Source organism: Glycine max, chromosome 19 (assembly GCF_000004515.6).
Source record: "Glycine max cultivar Williams 82 chromosome 19, Glycine_max_v4.0, whole genome shotgun sequence".
NCBI lineage: Eukaryota > Viridiplantae > Streptophyta > Magnoliopsida > Fabales > Fabaceae > Glycine > Glycine max.
The window spans coordinates 46,127,015-46,141,220 of NC_038255.2; the positions used below are offsets into that span (position 1 = coordinate 46,127,015).

General features: G+C 31.7%; 1 protein-coding gene across 1 annotated transcript; it reads right to left on the reverse strand.

Moving 5' to 3' along the window:
• Window positions 1-12,010: 12,010 nt before the first annotated feature.
• LOC100808758 (uncharacterized) lies at window positions 12,011-13,257 on the reverse strand. Its single transcript, XM_003554414.5, has one exon. The coding sequence runs from the start codon at window positions 12,923-12,925 to the stop codon at window positions 12,080-12,082; it is 846 nt and encodes a 281-aa protein (XP_003554462.1). The 5' UTR covers window positions 12,926-13,257; the 3' UTR covers window positions 12,011-12,079.
• Between the last annotated feature and the right edge of the window lie 949 nt (window positions 13,258-14,206).

Sequence of the window (14,206 nt, forward strand, 5' to 3'; positions counted from 1 at the left end):
TGGCGTTTTGCTGGAGGTTGGACTCGCCAGTCAAACTGGCGAGTTGATGTTAGGGCACTGTTTGCCCAGCCTACGCGTGCAGCAGGAAGTTGCAGAGAGGGACAGGCTTTTGCAGATGAAAGCGCCAGTGCCACTGGCGATTTGGGCTGCAGTTGGGAGTAGCCAGTGGCACTGGCGATTTGAGGTTGATGTAGCCATTCCTAATGGCGATTTCAGCCCTTTATAAACCCCTGGTCCATCTATTTGATGTGCGTTTCTTGAAAATACTGAGAGCTCATATGTTTATGAAGGTGCACATCCATATTTTATGTGTGTTTTTTAAAAAATAGTGAGTTTCAAATTGTTTATTATCCTATCAAGTTCAATCCGAAAAACGTTGTTGAAGGCAGGTATAAAAGTTCAAATGTATATTGAATGAATGTTATTTTTATAGTTAGTTATTTTATAGTTATTTTATAATTATATTAAGTTGGTGTTGGTATTTATGTTGTATTAGTGTCTTAAAAATTTATGAGTGTTCTTTGAACTGTGTTGATGTTGGTGTTTTTTTAAGATGAAGCGATAGTATTTTTTTAATTAGATTAGGTTCATTTGTTGGTGTGTTAAAAATTTATATGCGTTGAAGTTGAAAGTATTATTTATTTTAATATAAGTGTAGTAATAATTTTTTAATTACCTATTTTCATTTTGAAGTTATTATTGTGAAGATTAATTATTTATATGTCCGCCTATTTGAGATATTGTACAAATGATTGATGCTATTGATATTTAGACACTTATAAATTACGGACACCATAACAATATGTTTAAATTTTTGTTATATTTTTTTCCGTCAAATCATTTAACGAAAGACACCATAATAAGTTATTTGACGATGCTTTGTTGTTTCTCGTATCATATTTATTTGAATATATTTGTAGTAATTTTGTAATTACCTATTTTCATTTTGAAGTTATTATTGTTAAGATTAATTATCTATATTATTAACTTCGTTCATGAATTTTTTTATTTTGTCTTTAAAATCACTATGTTGAAATTATTCATTTTTTTTAAGTGTGTCCCATGAAATTTATTTCAAGTTAATTAAATTATTTTAAAAGACAAATTGAATGTGAAATTCCAATAAAGGGACCTTTTGTGATTAGATTTTATTAGTTTGAAATGATTCATTTTTTTTAAGTGTGTCCCATAAAATTTATTTCAAGTTAATTAAATTATTTTAATAGACAAATTTAATGTGAAATTCCAATAAAGGGACCTTTTGTGATTAGATTTTATTAGTTTGAAATTATTCATTTTTTTTTAAATGTGTCCCAAGAAATTTATTTCAAGTTAATTAAATAATTTTAAAAGACAAATTTAATGTGAAATTCCAATAAAGAGAGCTTTTGTGATTAGATTTTATTAGTTTGGATTTAAGTGTGTCCCATTTTATAATTTTTATGACGTGTTAAAATATTGTTTTTGTAGGTACACGATGAATTCGGTTATAACAGTGCTGTATTTCAATGGAAGAGTATATGAAGATAATGATGGTGTAATATTTGAAGGCAGTAAAAAAGCGATACAGATTAAACGTGGAATTAGTTTCAATGCTTTGAAGAAAAAAATTGGAGATAAGGTAAAGTTACAAAATAATGAAATTATTTCTGCTATCAGCTATAGATTTTTAGTGTCAGGAAAATATATTGCCTTGCAAATTTGTGATGACGAAGACGTCGAGACGATGCTGGAAAGTTTTAAACAACAACAAGAAATGTCAGTTCTAGAATTGTACATAGAAAACGATGTGGCTGGAGGTTCAATGTTTCATTCTGCAAATTCCCTTACATCATGTGGAAATTATGTATTTAACGATGACACACAACCGCCAACAAATATGAGCAATTTAAATCTTGACGAAGATGATGATCATGATGATGATGATTATCTTGAGTCTAACTCATACGTTGAAGAGTCTTTAGACGAAGATGATAGTGTTGACGATATATCTGATACAGACGATGAAGTCACCGACATTCCTCAACCAATAAGAATTGTTCACCCAGCAGAAAGTATAATTTGCTGAATTAAAAAATTAGACAATACATTTATTATTTGATGTCTATTGAATTTAATGCTAAATAAGCATTATTTGAATTTGAATGCTTTGAACTGTTAGGTGCACAACGAATTGAAAATCCATTTTGAAATGATGCTTTACATTATAACAATATCAACTGGAGTTATCCTGAAACCCTTAATCCAAACCCTAAACCCTTAAACCCCTAACCTATAACCCTTAACCCTAACCCCTAATCCAAACCCTAAACCCTTAAACCCCCAACCTCTAACATCTAACTCTAACCTCTAACCTCTAACTCTAACCCTAACACCTAATCCAAACCCTAAACCCTTAAACCCCTAACCTATAACCCTTAACCCTAACCCCTAATCCAAACCCTAAACCCTTAAACCCCAAACCTCTATCATCTAACTCTAACCCTAACCCTAACCCAACCAACTAAACCCTAAACCCTTAAACCCATAATCCAAACCCTAAACCCTTAAACCCATAACCTATAACCCTTAACCCTAACCCCTAATCCAAACCCTAAACCCTTAAACCCCAAACCTCTATCATCTAACTCTAACCCTAACCCAAACCCAACCAAATCAACCCTAAACCCTTAAACCCCAAAAGTATAACCCTAAACCCAAACCCTAACCCCTAATCCAAACCCTAAACCTCTAACATCTAACCCTAAGCCTAACACAAAGCCAAACAACTCAACCCTAAAACCTTAAACCCCAAACATCTAACCCTAACACAAACCTAAACCCTCGACCCTATCCCTTAACCGCCANACCTCTAACCCTACACCTAACCCTAACCCTAGGCTGCAGGAATTCGATAATCCAAACCCTAAACCCTTAAACCCCTACCCTATAACCCCTAACCCTAACCCTAAACCCTTAAACCCCTAACCTCTAACCTTAACCCTAACACAAACCCAACCAACTCAACCCTAAACCCTTAAACCCGACACCTCTAACCCTAACCCAAACCCAAATCGAAACACCTACACCCTATCCCTTAAACCCCTAATGCATAAAACCAAACCCTAACCCATTGCCATAATCCCTAACACCTAACCCTAAACCCTTACCATAATCCATAAACCCTATCCCTCAACCCTAACACCTAACCATAAACCCTTACACATAGTCTCCAAATTTCAAATAAATAACAAATATTATAATTATCAATTCTAACTAAAACAAACTTAAGATAAAAAAACTAATAACTTAAGATATAAAAAAATTAATAACACATATTAAATTTATAATTTCTAACTAAAAATAACTTAAGATAAAAAAAAAATAACACATATTAAATTATCAAATTAAATTAAATTTATCATTTCTAACTAAAACTAACTTAACATAAAAAAAAACTAATAACACATATTAATAAAACTATAATTATAAAATTAAATTAAATTTATAATTTCTAAGTAAAACTAACTTAAGATAAAAAAGCTAATAACACATATTAATAAAATTATAATTATCAATTCTAACTAAAAATAACTTAACATAAAAAAAACTAATAACACATATTAAATTGTCAAATTAAATTAAATTTATAATTTCTAACTAAAAATAACTTAAGATAAAAAAAAACTAATAACACATATTAAATTATCAAATTAAATTAAATTTATCATTTCTAACTAAAACTAACTTAACATAAAAAAACTAATAACACATATTAATAAAACTATAATTATCAAATTAAATTAAATTTATAATTTCTAAGTAAAACTAACTTAAGATAAAAAAGCTAATAACACATATTAATAAAATTATAATTATCAATTCTAACTAAAAATAACTTAAGATAAAAAAAAAAACTAATAAGACATATTAAATTGTCAAATTAAATTAAATTTATAATTTCTAACTAAAAATAACTTAAGATAAAAAAAACTAATAACACATATTAAATTATCAAATTAAATTAAATTTATCATTTCTAACTAAAACTAACTTAACATAAAAAAACTAATAACACATATTAATAAAACTATAATTATGAAATTAAATTAAGTTTATAATTTCTAACTAAAACTAACTTAAGATGAAAAACCTAATAACACATATTAATAAAATTATAACTATCAATTCTAACTAAAACTAACTTAAGATAAAAAAACTAATAACACATATTAATAAAATTATAACTATCAATTCTAACTAAAACTAACTTAAGATAAAAAAAACTAATAACACATATTAATAAAATTATAACTATCAATTCTAACTAAAACTAACTTAAGATGAACAACCTAATAACACATATTAATAAAATTATAACTATCAATTCTAACTAAAACTAACTTAACATGAAAAAAACTAATAACACATATTAATAAAATTATAATTATCAATTCTAACTAAAACTAACTTATAAAAATGCTACTAATACATATTAATAAAACTATAATTATCATCACAATACAAATAAAATAAAAAATTAATTAAACAAACTTACAAAAGAAGAGGTTTGCTCAAATACAAAGCACAGCAACACTCCTTCGTTCTTCCTCAAACACACAGCACCGATCTTCTCTTTTCTTTTCTTTTTCTCGTGTGAAATGGTCTACGAAGAGGGGGGATTTAAGCAGCTCAGGCAACGCGAATCGCTGCTGGTGCTGGCGCCTTTGGCCAAGCAAAACGCCATTGAAGATGGCGCTTCCTGCAGCGTTGCAGACTGCAACCTTGGAAACAGCCTCTGCTGCTGCTGCTACTGCCTGCACCCTACGAAATCTGCACCCTCAACTCGCCAGTTTGACTGGCGAGTCCAACCCCTGCAACACGCCATCGTGAATGGCGACACCATTGCCAGTTGTCGCGTTCTCAGGGAAAGCGCCATTCCCTCCTGCGATTTGCATGGGCTCTACGTAAAAAAGAGCACCATGGAGGGATTACTTTAGAAACAGACCCATTTCGGAAAAATGTTTCTAAAAGTAACCCCATGCAGGAATTTTGCCGCACCATATTTGTATAACAACTCCCATTACAGTCGTGCCGAAAATGTTGTTTTATGAGACAACTGTTATCTTCTAAAGCAAAGTTGCTCATCAATAAAAAAAAATATTTTTTTAAAATTATTATTATAATGAGTAGACGTGCAAAAGGCAATTAATTTTAGTCGTTCAAGAAATTTTCAGCCGTTAGAGATTTTGTAACATAAATAGAGTGGAATGTAATAATTTTTTACATAACCAAAATCCGTAAAATTTGTCTCGTTTCATTCTCAAAAATTCACCACTTCTATTTTGATTTGTTTTCATTTGATAAATCAAAATTCTATTTGAATTCATGGTTTAATTTCATGTCAAATTTTTAAGTTCCCACAAATCTAAACATGTAAAATAATCCAAATCCAAACATGGCAAAAAAAAAAAAATCAATATCCTACATCCGATTTCATCCATATTAATTTTCTATGTATCAATCTTATCAATTAACCCTTAGATAACAGGTCTTCAATGGGTACTAGTAGCTAACAATATAATGTAAAGAAGGACAAGAGAGATTATTCAATTACTACTTCTCCAATAATATGCTAAAATATAATGTAATTATGCTTATATTTATATTTGATTTTTAATTTTTTTAACATCTTCCAAAAATATTTAACATAATAATGTGCTAAAAAATTTCTTAATTTTAAAAGTTTAATTATTTTATAAATAATATAATTAAAAATTAATAAAAAAAGTTATTAATAAAATATAATGATAAAAGTTTTTTGGTGAGACTCATTGGAAGTAACAAAATGAGTTATTCCGTGATGTGTTGTTTAAAGTTGCTTGTATTTTTTTAAAAAAAAAAAAAAAATATATACACACAGATTTTACTATTGTAGGTTGCTACAACGTGAAAGCTTTAATTAAGCGAGCAACATAATTAAAATGCAAACGGACAAGGGCCATATACACAAGAGAAGGTTTTCCTTCTAAATTGAGGATATCTTATGATTTTAGGACATATTCGGCTTTCTTTAAACTTGTTAGTTTCGTCCGCACCGATGCATAGCATGTGAAAAAAGACACTCAAAAGAGGCAAACAAAGAGAAAAGTGTTTGGGGCAAGGGTAGACGTTGGAGGCTTAGATGTCAAAATTCTAGAATGGCTGAAGGTAGAAAGAAACAAGTAGTATTAGTAAACACTTATTGCTCTAAATACCCTATTAACACTAATCATTACTTTTTTTCTCTTCTTATCACATTTTTATTATTTCTTATATTTATTTTTCTTCTTTTCTGACTTTTATCTCTATGTCTCAAGTAGAATAGAGATGTTCAAGAATCTCATTGAAAAAAAATATATTCTAAGGACCAATTATTTTTATTTAGACAAACATTGCTGAGTAAGCAATCCCGTAAGAGCATCTTTACCTACTAAAGGCAGACAAAACATTGACGACTTCAGCTTGAAACAAGATAATTGCCTACTTTAATCCAATTTTTTATAAAATATATTCACCCTAAAGAAAACTATTATTTTAGAGAAAATAATTTTGTTATGTTGTTTCTTTACATGATTCTCTCTCCTCTCACCTCTCACTATATTAATATGAAGCGCAATTGAAAAATAAGAATCATGATAGGCGTACTATTAATTACACTACTGTTCCTTCTTATTTCGAAAATTACACTATCCTTAATAAGAGATTGACATATGCTCCAATTTAACTTATTTTGATGTAAACAATTTTTATAGGGACAACTTTACTTATTTTATATGACTCGTTATAGACAGATAGTTTTCTTCTTTTTATAGGGACATTTTGCATGTAATGGCAGCAATTCATGATATGCCTAAAAAGTGATGCAAGATTTAATGTAATGGGCAAAATTTCACTCTAAGAAAAGTGGCAAAGCATCACAACGTGGAGGTCTTCTTAGTTGTTCTTTGGAACATCGCGTATGCTAGAGAAGCGGGCTGAGTTACGTAGTCCACGTTTATGCTGTTTGGGCCGGGGAGGGAGTAATCTCGGGCTTTAAGATTCTGTCCTCCTTTTTGTTAAGTTCACGCTCCAATTTTTTTAACTGAAACACATTTCCATCATGATCAATTCACAACAGGAATGTATTTTTTGCTATGTAATAATTGTTATTAGGGAGTATGACTTTACAAAAACGAAATTTTATTATAAATTATTATATAATTAAATAATAAATTTAATTAAAATACATTTCATGATCGTGCAAAGATTTTTTATACTATATTGTTATATATGATAAGATTATTGAATTTTATAATAATTATTTTAAAATTTATATAAAAAATGGTTTCTAATTTATTTGACAATATGAATATCTTTACATTGATACTTTATGAAAACTAGACTCTTAAAAATTATCGAACTTTTGCAATAGTTACTTTAAAAATTATATTTAAAGTGATTGTTAAATTAGTTGGCAAGGTGTACTTCCTTATATCAACAATATACTGCTGAAGCTAAACCATTTATTTTTTCTTCTTATTTTTAATTATTTTCTAACTTTGAATGTCATTTTTAAAAAACTTTTTATTAAGTAATGACATAATAAGATTGTATCCTATTTTTATATGGCAAAATTAACCGTGGGTTGTGTTTGAATTTGTGGTAGAAGGTAAAATGAAGGATGATGAGGTGGAAAATGTTACAAGGATTGGTAGCAACATTTTCTTTCTAATATTCTTTATTGTTCAAAAAAAATATTAAAAAAATACACACATTAATGAGTCTCTCATCTAAATAAAGAGAAAGACTCGTTAAATGACAAGTAAAGTTCAATAAAAATTTATAATTTTTAATAAATTTTAGTCAATAGTAAAAAGAATTATAAATAAAGTATTATTAGCATTCCTTAATAGTTATTTTATTGTTGAGTTTATAAAAATAAGAATAAAACATAATTAGATAGGATGAGTCATGATCCATTTCATTTCTTCGTTTAGTTTCCTTTTTCTTCCTTCTGAATTGGAGATCACTTGGTAGAATCAAAGTCTATATATAAAAAAATTGTTATTCTATCTTCAGTAATTTTGTTCTAAACATAGATAAGTTTCTTCAAATTGTGTGACGCCACCCATTTCTTCTTCGTGTGTCTTTTGCACATTACTAGACACTGATCTCTTAATACTTGAATTGGAATCCCATTTTTTGGTCATTTTTCTTCATTTTCTTCTCCGCGTGTTTGTTGCACGTTAGTAAGGACAAACCTCTTAATAATACTTGCGTATCCCATTTTTTGGTCAGTTTTATTCATTTTCTTCTTCATGTGGTTTTTTTGTTTGCACATTAATAATATATGTGGTAAAATAGGATACCCTATTCAATGCGGGCTAGACAAATGCGAGTCGCCGCCGGCTATACTGGATTGGACCAAGAATGTCTAGATCTAATTTGGGGCTAAAAAATGAAGCACAGGCTCACTAAAAGTCTAGTTTTATGAGCTTAGTTCGCATTGGGACAAGATTGGATCCTACTATAAAATCTACATTTAATTTGGGTTAGAAAATTTAAGCTCAAGTCCTATATTTTTGTCCGACCCATCATGTCACATTTAATTAATAAGCACTGATGCATGAACATCCCGTAGCATCAAACTCTTAATTATATTTGGACATCACATTGTTTGACCACTTTTCAAAATTTTCTTTCATAGTCACGAGTGTCATTGGTTTCGTCTCCCTGACCTCATTGCGGACACCTATGGGCTACACACTGTTGAGTACAAGTGTGAGGTGAAGTCTCACATCGGGTAGAAGTGGAAAGGTTGAGCACCATATAAGTGAGGAGAAGACCCATAAACCTGAGCCTTAAGGTTTTGGATTAGAGTGTAGTGTCAGGTCTCCTTATGTGGTGGCTTGTGGTCCACAGGTGTACCCCTCGAATCTCCCCAACACACACATCACTCTTGTTGGTAACAATGATCAATATTCTTACACATAAAGACACTATTGTTCCTAGTTTTTCGTATAAACATGCATGTTCCTAGTTGGGTTTTTCCTTCACCCTCCTTTAATCATTTGTCCTTTATCATTCCCCATTGGATACAATATTGTTTGTGTTAGACTCACTATCTTGTTCTCTGATAAGATTACTTGTACAAGGAACAAATAATCTTACTTGATATACTTGTTCGATCTTAATTAGTTTCTTACTTTACGCTTGTTCAATCACTTGCCTTTAATCTTTCTTCATTGAAACAACAAGGAACCTATAACACCAAGTTTTTTTTTTTTAAATTTAACCGAAAAAAAAACTCTTACTATTACAAACTCCAAATGTTTAAGAACCCATGATTAACATTCACTAAAAAGCAAGCCAGAAAAAGCACCCATCAGAAATGTACATATGATCTAATACATCAAAACGGTATTTAACTACTACATTAATTCACGTATCATATCTAAGTTACTTCTATCACACTAATAAACAAGCATGCTCCCCGGGATCCTACACACAGAGGAAACTATGCATCAAAGCACCAGTTCTGTTTTGGGGTGTAAAAGTTAGCCTTCAAGATATAGTCACTCATGAAATATATCATTCTTGAATCTAATAAAAGCCCAAATCGAGCCCATCCGCCAGCCCGGTCTGAATCAAAGCCTGTGGCCATGCCATTATCCACAAACCCGTCGACCGCTGTGAATTGAATTTGAAGCACGATCTTGGCATGCGTTTTTTGCATAAAAGGTGTTAGGAGAGTGTGGGTGAGAACTACATCCTGGCCGTATATTACGCTGGCGGAAACGATGTTGTAGGTGATGTGGAGCATGCAGTTAGGGTTTGTGACAACGAGGGTGAAGTTCCCCGTGGCGGTGAGGAAGGGGTCAATAGCGTTGAGTAATGTGAGGGAGCCTTAGTCGACTCGGATACAACTGAGGAAGCGACAAAAGGATCAATTTCATATAAAATGACGGTAACGATGGCGGTGACATGTAAAAGATGGAATAAGCAGTGGGTGGCGGAGGGATAAGACGTGCTGTCGGTGGGTGGATTCTACGGAAGCGCGTTGCTCGTGGTTGTTTCGTGGTGGTCGTGGCTAAGCGTTACCATGAAGTTAAGTATATTATTGTTGACTTATGCGTAGCACGAAAAATTTATAGCACTGTGAATTTGAATATTATTGTTATTATATTCTTAAATGAATTTCTACGGATGAAAATTTTGACTTTTGAATATTAACATACTGTTATAATTGTTTTTACTTCTTATAATTTAGTGATTTTGATAGATGGGTTTGATTTGAATACCATAAAAGAACAAAAAGTTATCAAGAATTGACAGAGAATATCTTGTGAAATAATAATAATATTATTACTATTATTATTTACACTTAAATATCTTGTTAATCATTATAATATGTTAATTATTTTTTTAGTTCTCCTAAAAAATTTATTAAACCTTTCATCCTCTAAATATTTTTCTCTCATTTTTTTTCTTGCGATGAGTTGTCCATTAATCATCCGTGTCAAATTTGATATATCCATAACATGGAAAGTGAATTTGAAAGGGGCAAGGGCAACATCGAGACACACATTTAAAGCAAGTGTATAAAAGTCAGGATTTATTTGGAATCTGAATATCCTTCAAGGGTGAAGGAGCAAACGTGATTACACATAGACATAGACATGATTAGTGTGTTTAGTGACACGTTTGTTACAAATAGAGGTAGATCCAACAGAAGCTACAAAGAGTAGCTTCCGCGTCATTTCTTATTTTTGGACATGGAAATTTCTCATTATATATGTGTTTTAATATCGTTAGCAAACATGCACCATAAGGGTTACACATTTTTGTAACATAGGTTGCATAACGTTTACCTTTGGTGGTCCCGTTGTGGCAGAATTATTGAGAAGACATATATAACCTTCTTTCTTTTCTTTATTTCTTTCAAAGTGGACATGGTTGAACCACATGCTTGTCGCTTTTGTTTTTCCCTTCTTGCTCTGTTTTCTTGCCCATGGTTGTCGTTTTCTTTTAAAGTGATGATGTAAGTAGCACATAGACGTTTTGTGCCCACAATTAAAAATTATTTTCCAACTAAGCTTGTGTGGCTTGTGGTATTGTTTAATATATATTTTTTTACATTGTTCAATTAACCTACGTGTCATTCCCTATAGAAATTCACCATAGGGGGAAATTGTTTCTGACACCACAATACACTACGAGGGTGGATAAATACACCATAAGGTGCAAACATGATTGTGACTTTGTGGCATCCCACATTTATAAGTTGAAGACTTTGAAAGTTAGCATTTATATTTGCAACCCAAACACACACAATAAGGTTTTTAATAACGAAAATACAAAGTCCAAGTGGCTGACGTTTAATACACTAAAATCAAGTGATGATATTAGATTTAATGACATTATGGTTGATATAAAGTGCAAGTATATGTGCATCAAGCATAACTTTCATTATGGCATGAAGGACCAGGAGCATTGCTTGTCAATGCTTGATGGAGATGCTATCAAGCAATAGGTTGTGCCTATAAGGGAAAAACTTGCCAGATTAATTAACTTGGAAATGCCACACGGTTTGTTTCATCCAAGATTTGGAAGTCTCTCATATGCCTACAAGGGTGTTAATCAGCGTAAGAGGTTCAAGAATTATGATACTCTTATCTGTCTCACATAGATGTAATGTCTCCTTGTTTTGTTTTAAATCCAAACACACGTTTTTCATATTCTTATGAGCTTTAGAAGCTAACAAATTTTGACCAAAATACAATGATAACTTCTCATATAATTATCATTCAAAATGCATAAATTACAAATTATTGATAAATTCTAGGGTTTTTCAATTGAATTTTTTGTTTATGAGACCAGTTACACAAAAAGTCATTCTAACAAAGTAGTAGGAAAATAATATAGGGATAAAGGAAAGTTAATTTTGTTCCTATTACCCTTAAAAAAAACATGACATTTGTTTTCCTAAAGATTATCTCACAAATATATATATATAAAATCTTACCCACATGCATTAAAATGGAAAAAAAAATTGTATTACACCAGGTCATTCCAATTTTCACATATAAAGTTGGCAACTGATGGGCTTTCCCGCATTGTCCAACACTCCGTTGCCAGTGTTGTTTTGAAACACAACCTTCAAGCCACTGCAAAGTGCTAGTATCAACGTGTTTCTTGTGGACATTGTGCTAGACATGAACGTGACCATGGAAGTCATCCTCAAAGCAAATGTGACGGACCCACCGGCTTGCTCCTTTGCCATGTCATCCAAGTTCGACTTTGGGAATGAGAATCCATTTGACAATGGTGTCGCATCAATTCGCTTAACCTCGTTCTTGTTCAACTCGAAATTAGGCACATAACTCACTGCTACTATGTAATTTTTGTGCAACAAATCCACCTTAAAATCAGAAAATAAACCAATTAGCCTATTGTTGATGTTATGGATCATGATGCTAGTGTTCCAATTTGCGGTTAACAATTGAGTGGTGTTGAAATTTGCCACAGACAAGGAATTAATCGTATAAACGGGTAATTGGGGGTGCAACACTAGCGCCATAATAAGGGTGGCAACAAAGAGGCATGTGAATATTAAACATGAACACATTATGAAGCCACGAATGAAGGCTTTGCTTCCGCCACCATTGTGATAGGTCGGTGGAGTGCTAAAGTAGGGACCTGCGGGGTAATGGTATGGTTGTTGATGGTACTCATTAGGGTATGGGGCATAACCTGGTGGGTAACCTTGGTGAGGCATGGGTTGTGGGGCATACCCTTGCGGGTAATAATACATCATTTGCGGTGGTGCCACCGTCGGTGGTGGTGCATCCCCATGCCTACGGGAAGAGGACTGGTGGGTTAATGATTCATTTGGGGGTCCTCTTTCATCATGGGATGGATCCATGATGGTTTCTCTGATTCTCTCTCCCAATGGTTATGTTGGGAGAGACAGAGAAAGAGAGGGAAAGGGGCAATGATGTGGTGCTGTTCTTTTTTTCAAACGAAAGGAAAGAAAGACAAATATAGATTGACAAAAAAAAAAGCGTGAAGATCGTGTGAGTTGTTTGTTTCTTATTGATTATGTATACATGGGTAATTATATAGTTATGTTGAATGTAATTTAGGTGTAATTGACAAGGATTCATTAGCTACAGTCTAATTTTGTAAATTTCATTTTTCTCGGAGGTTGTTTATCGAAGAAAAGCATGATTAGAGGATGACTAATGATGATTTGAACTTAACCTCTTTAACCTATGTATTCTCTTATACATGTGAATATGATGGTTCAATAGAGTTTTATGCTATTTCACACGAACAAAAAAAAGTCTAGTTTTATGCTAGGCCAGCACACTAACCAAATGGTCTAACTAAAAATAACAAAATAATAAAATAAACAAATGTAATATGTAAAACTCTGATGAGAAATATATACAGATTTATATTTTTATATTTTAGTTAAGTAATGTGGAAAATTTGCAAGTAACAAGTTTATTGTTTTCATTGGACATTGTATAATGTATAACGCTTCACATATTGTATTGAGGGATAAATTGTATGTTTAAAAATGCCAGAATTAAATGTGAATTAGTGGAAACCATTAGCATAGATAATGTAAAATAAAAGGTGCACAGATACCTGTGAGCTAATCGAGTTGGACCAATCAAGCCTTTTTTTTCTTGGCCTACGCTATTTGAGAAGTCCATCTCAACTTGTTCGGCTAATTAGCCCTGGCTGAAGAAGCTTAATGGATTTTTTTTTTTTTTTTTTTGCTTGTCATTTGAGGAGTCAGCTGGCATAATTTTAATTATGGGTTATTTAGGTAAAGCTCATCCAACATGAGCTCAAATTATTGGCTCTATTTGTTAGCATCATTGACCCCTTACCTTGGTAAAGGAGATATAAGTCCTTCTAAAATCATATTAATTTGGGTTAGATGTTATTTTAATTATCTCAACTAAGCAACATTTGCTTTATTTGTCTCTTTTGATTTCTTATTTATGAAAATATCTTATTTTTGCTCCCTATTTGCATAAATGAGTACCAAACGAATATGATTTTCAATGAAGAATAAGGGCTGCAGTTAACACGTTTTCAAATGAGAGATCAAAATGAGATAATATTTTTTGAAGACTAAAATCAAATATTATATTATAAATAATAGATTTGAAATATATTTAACCTTGCT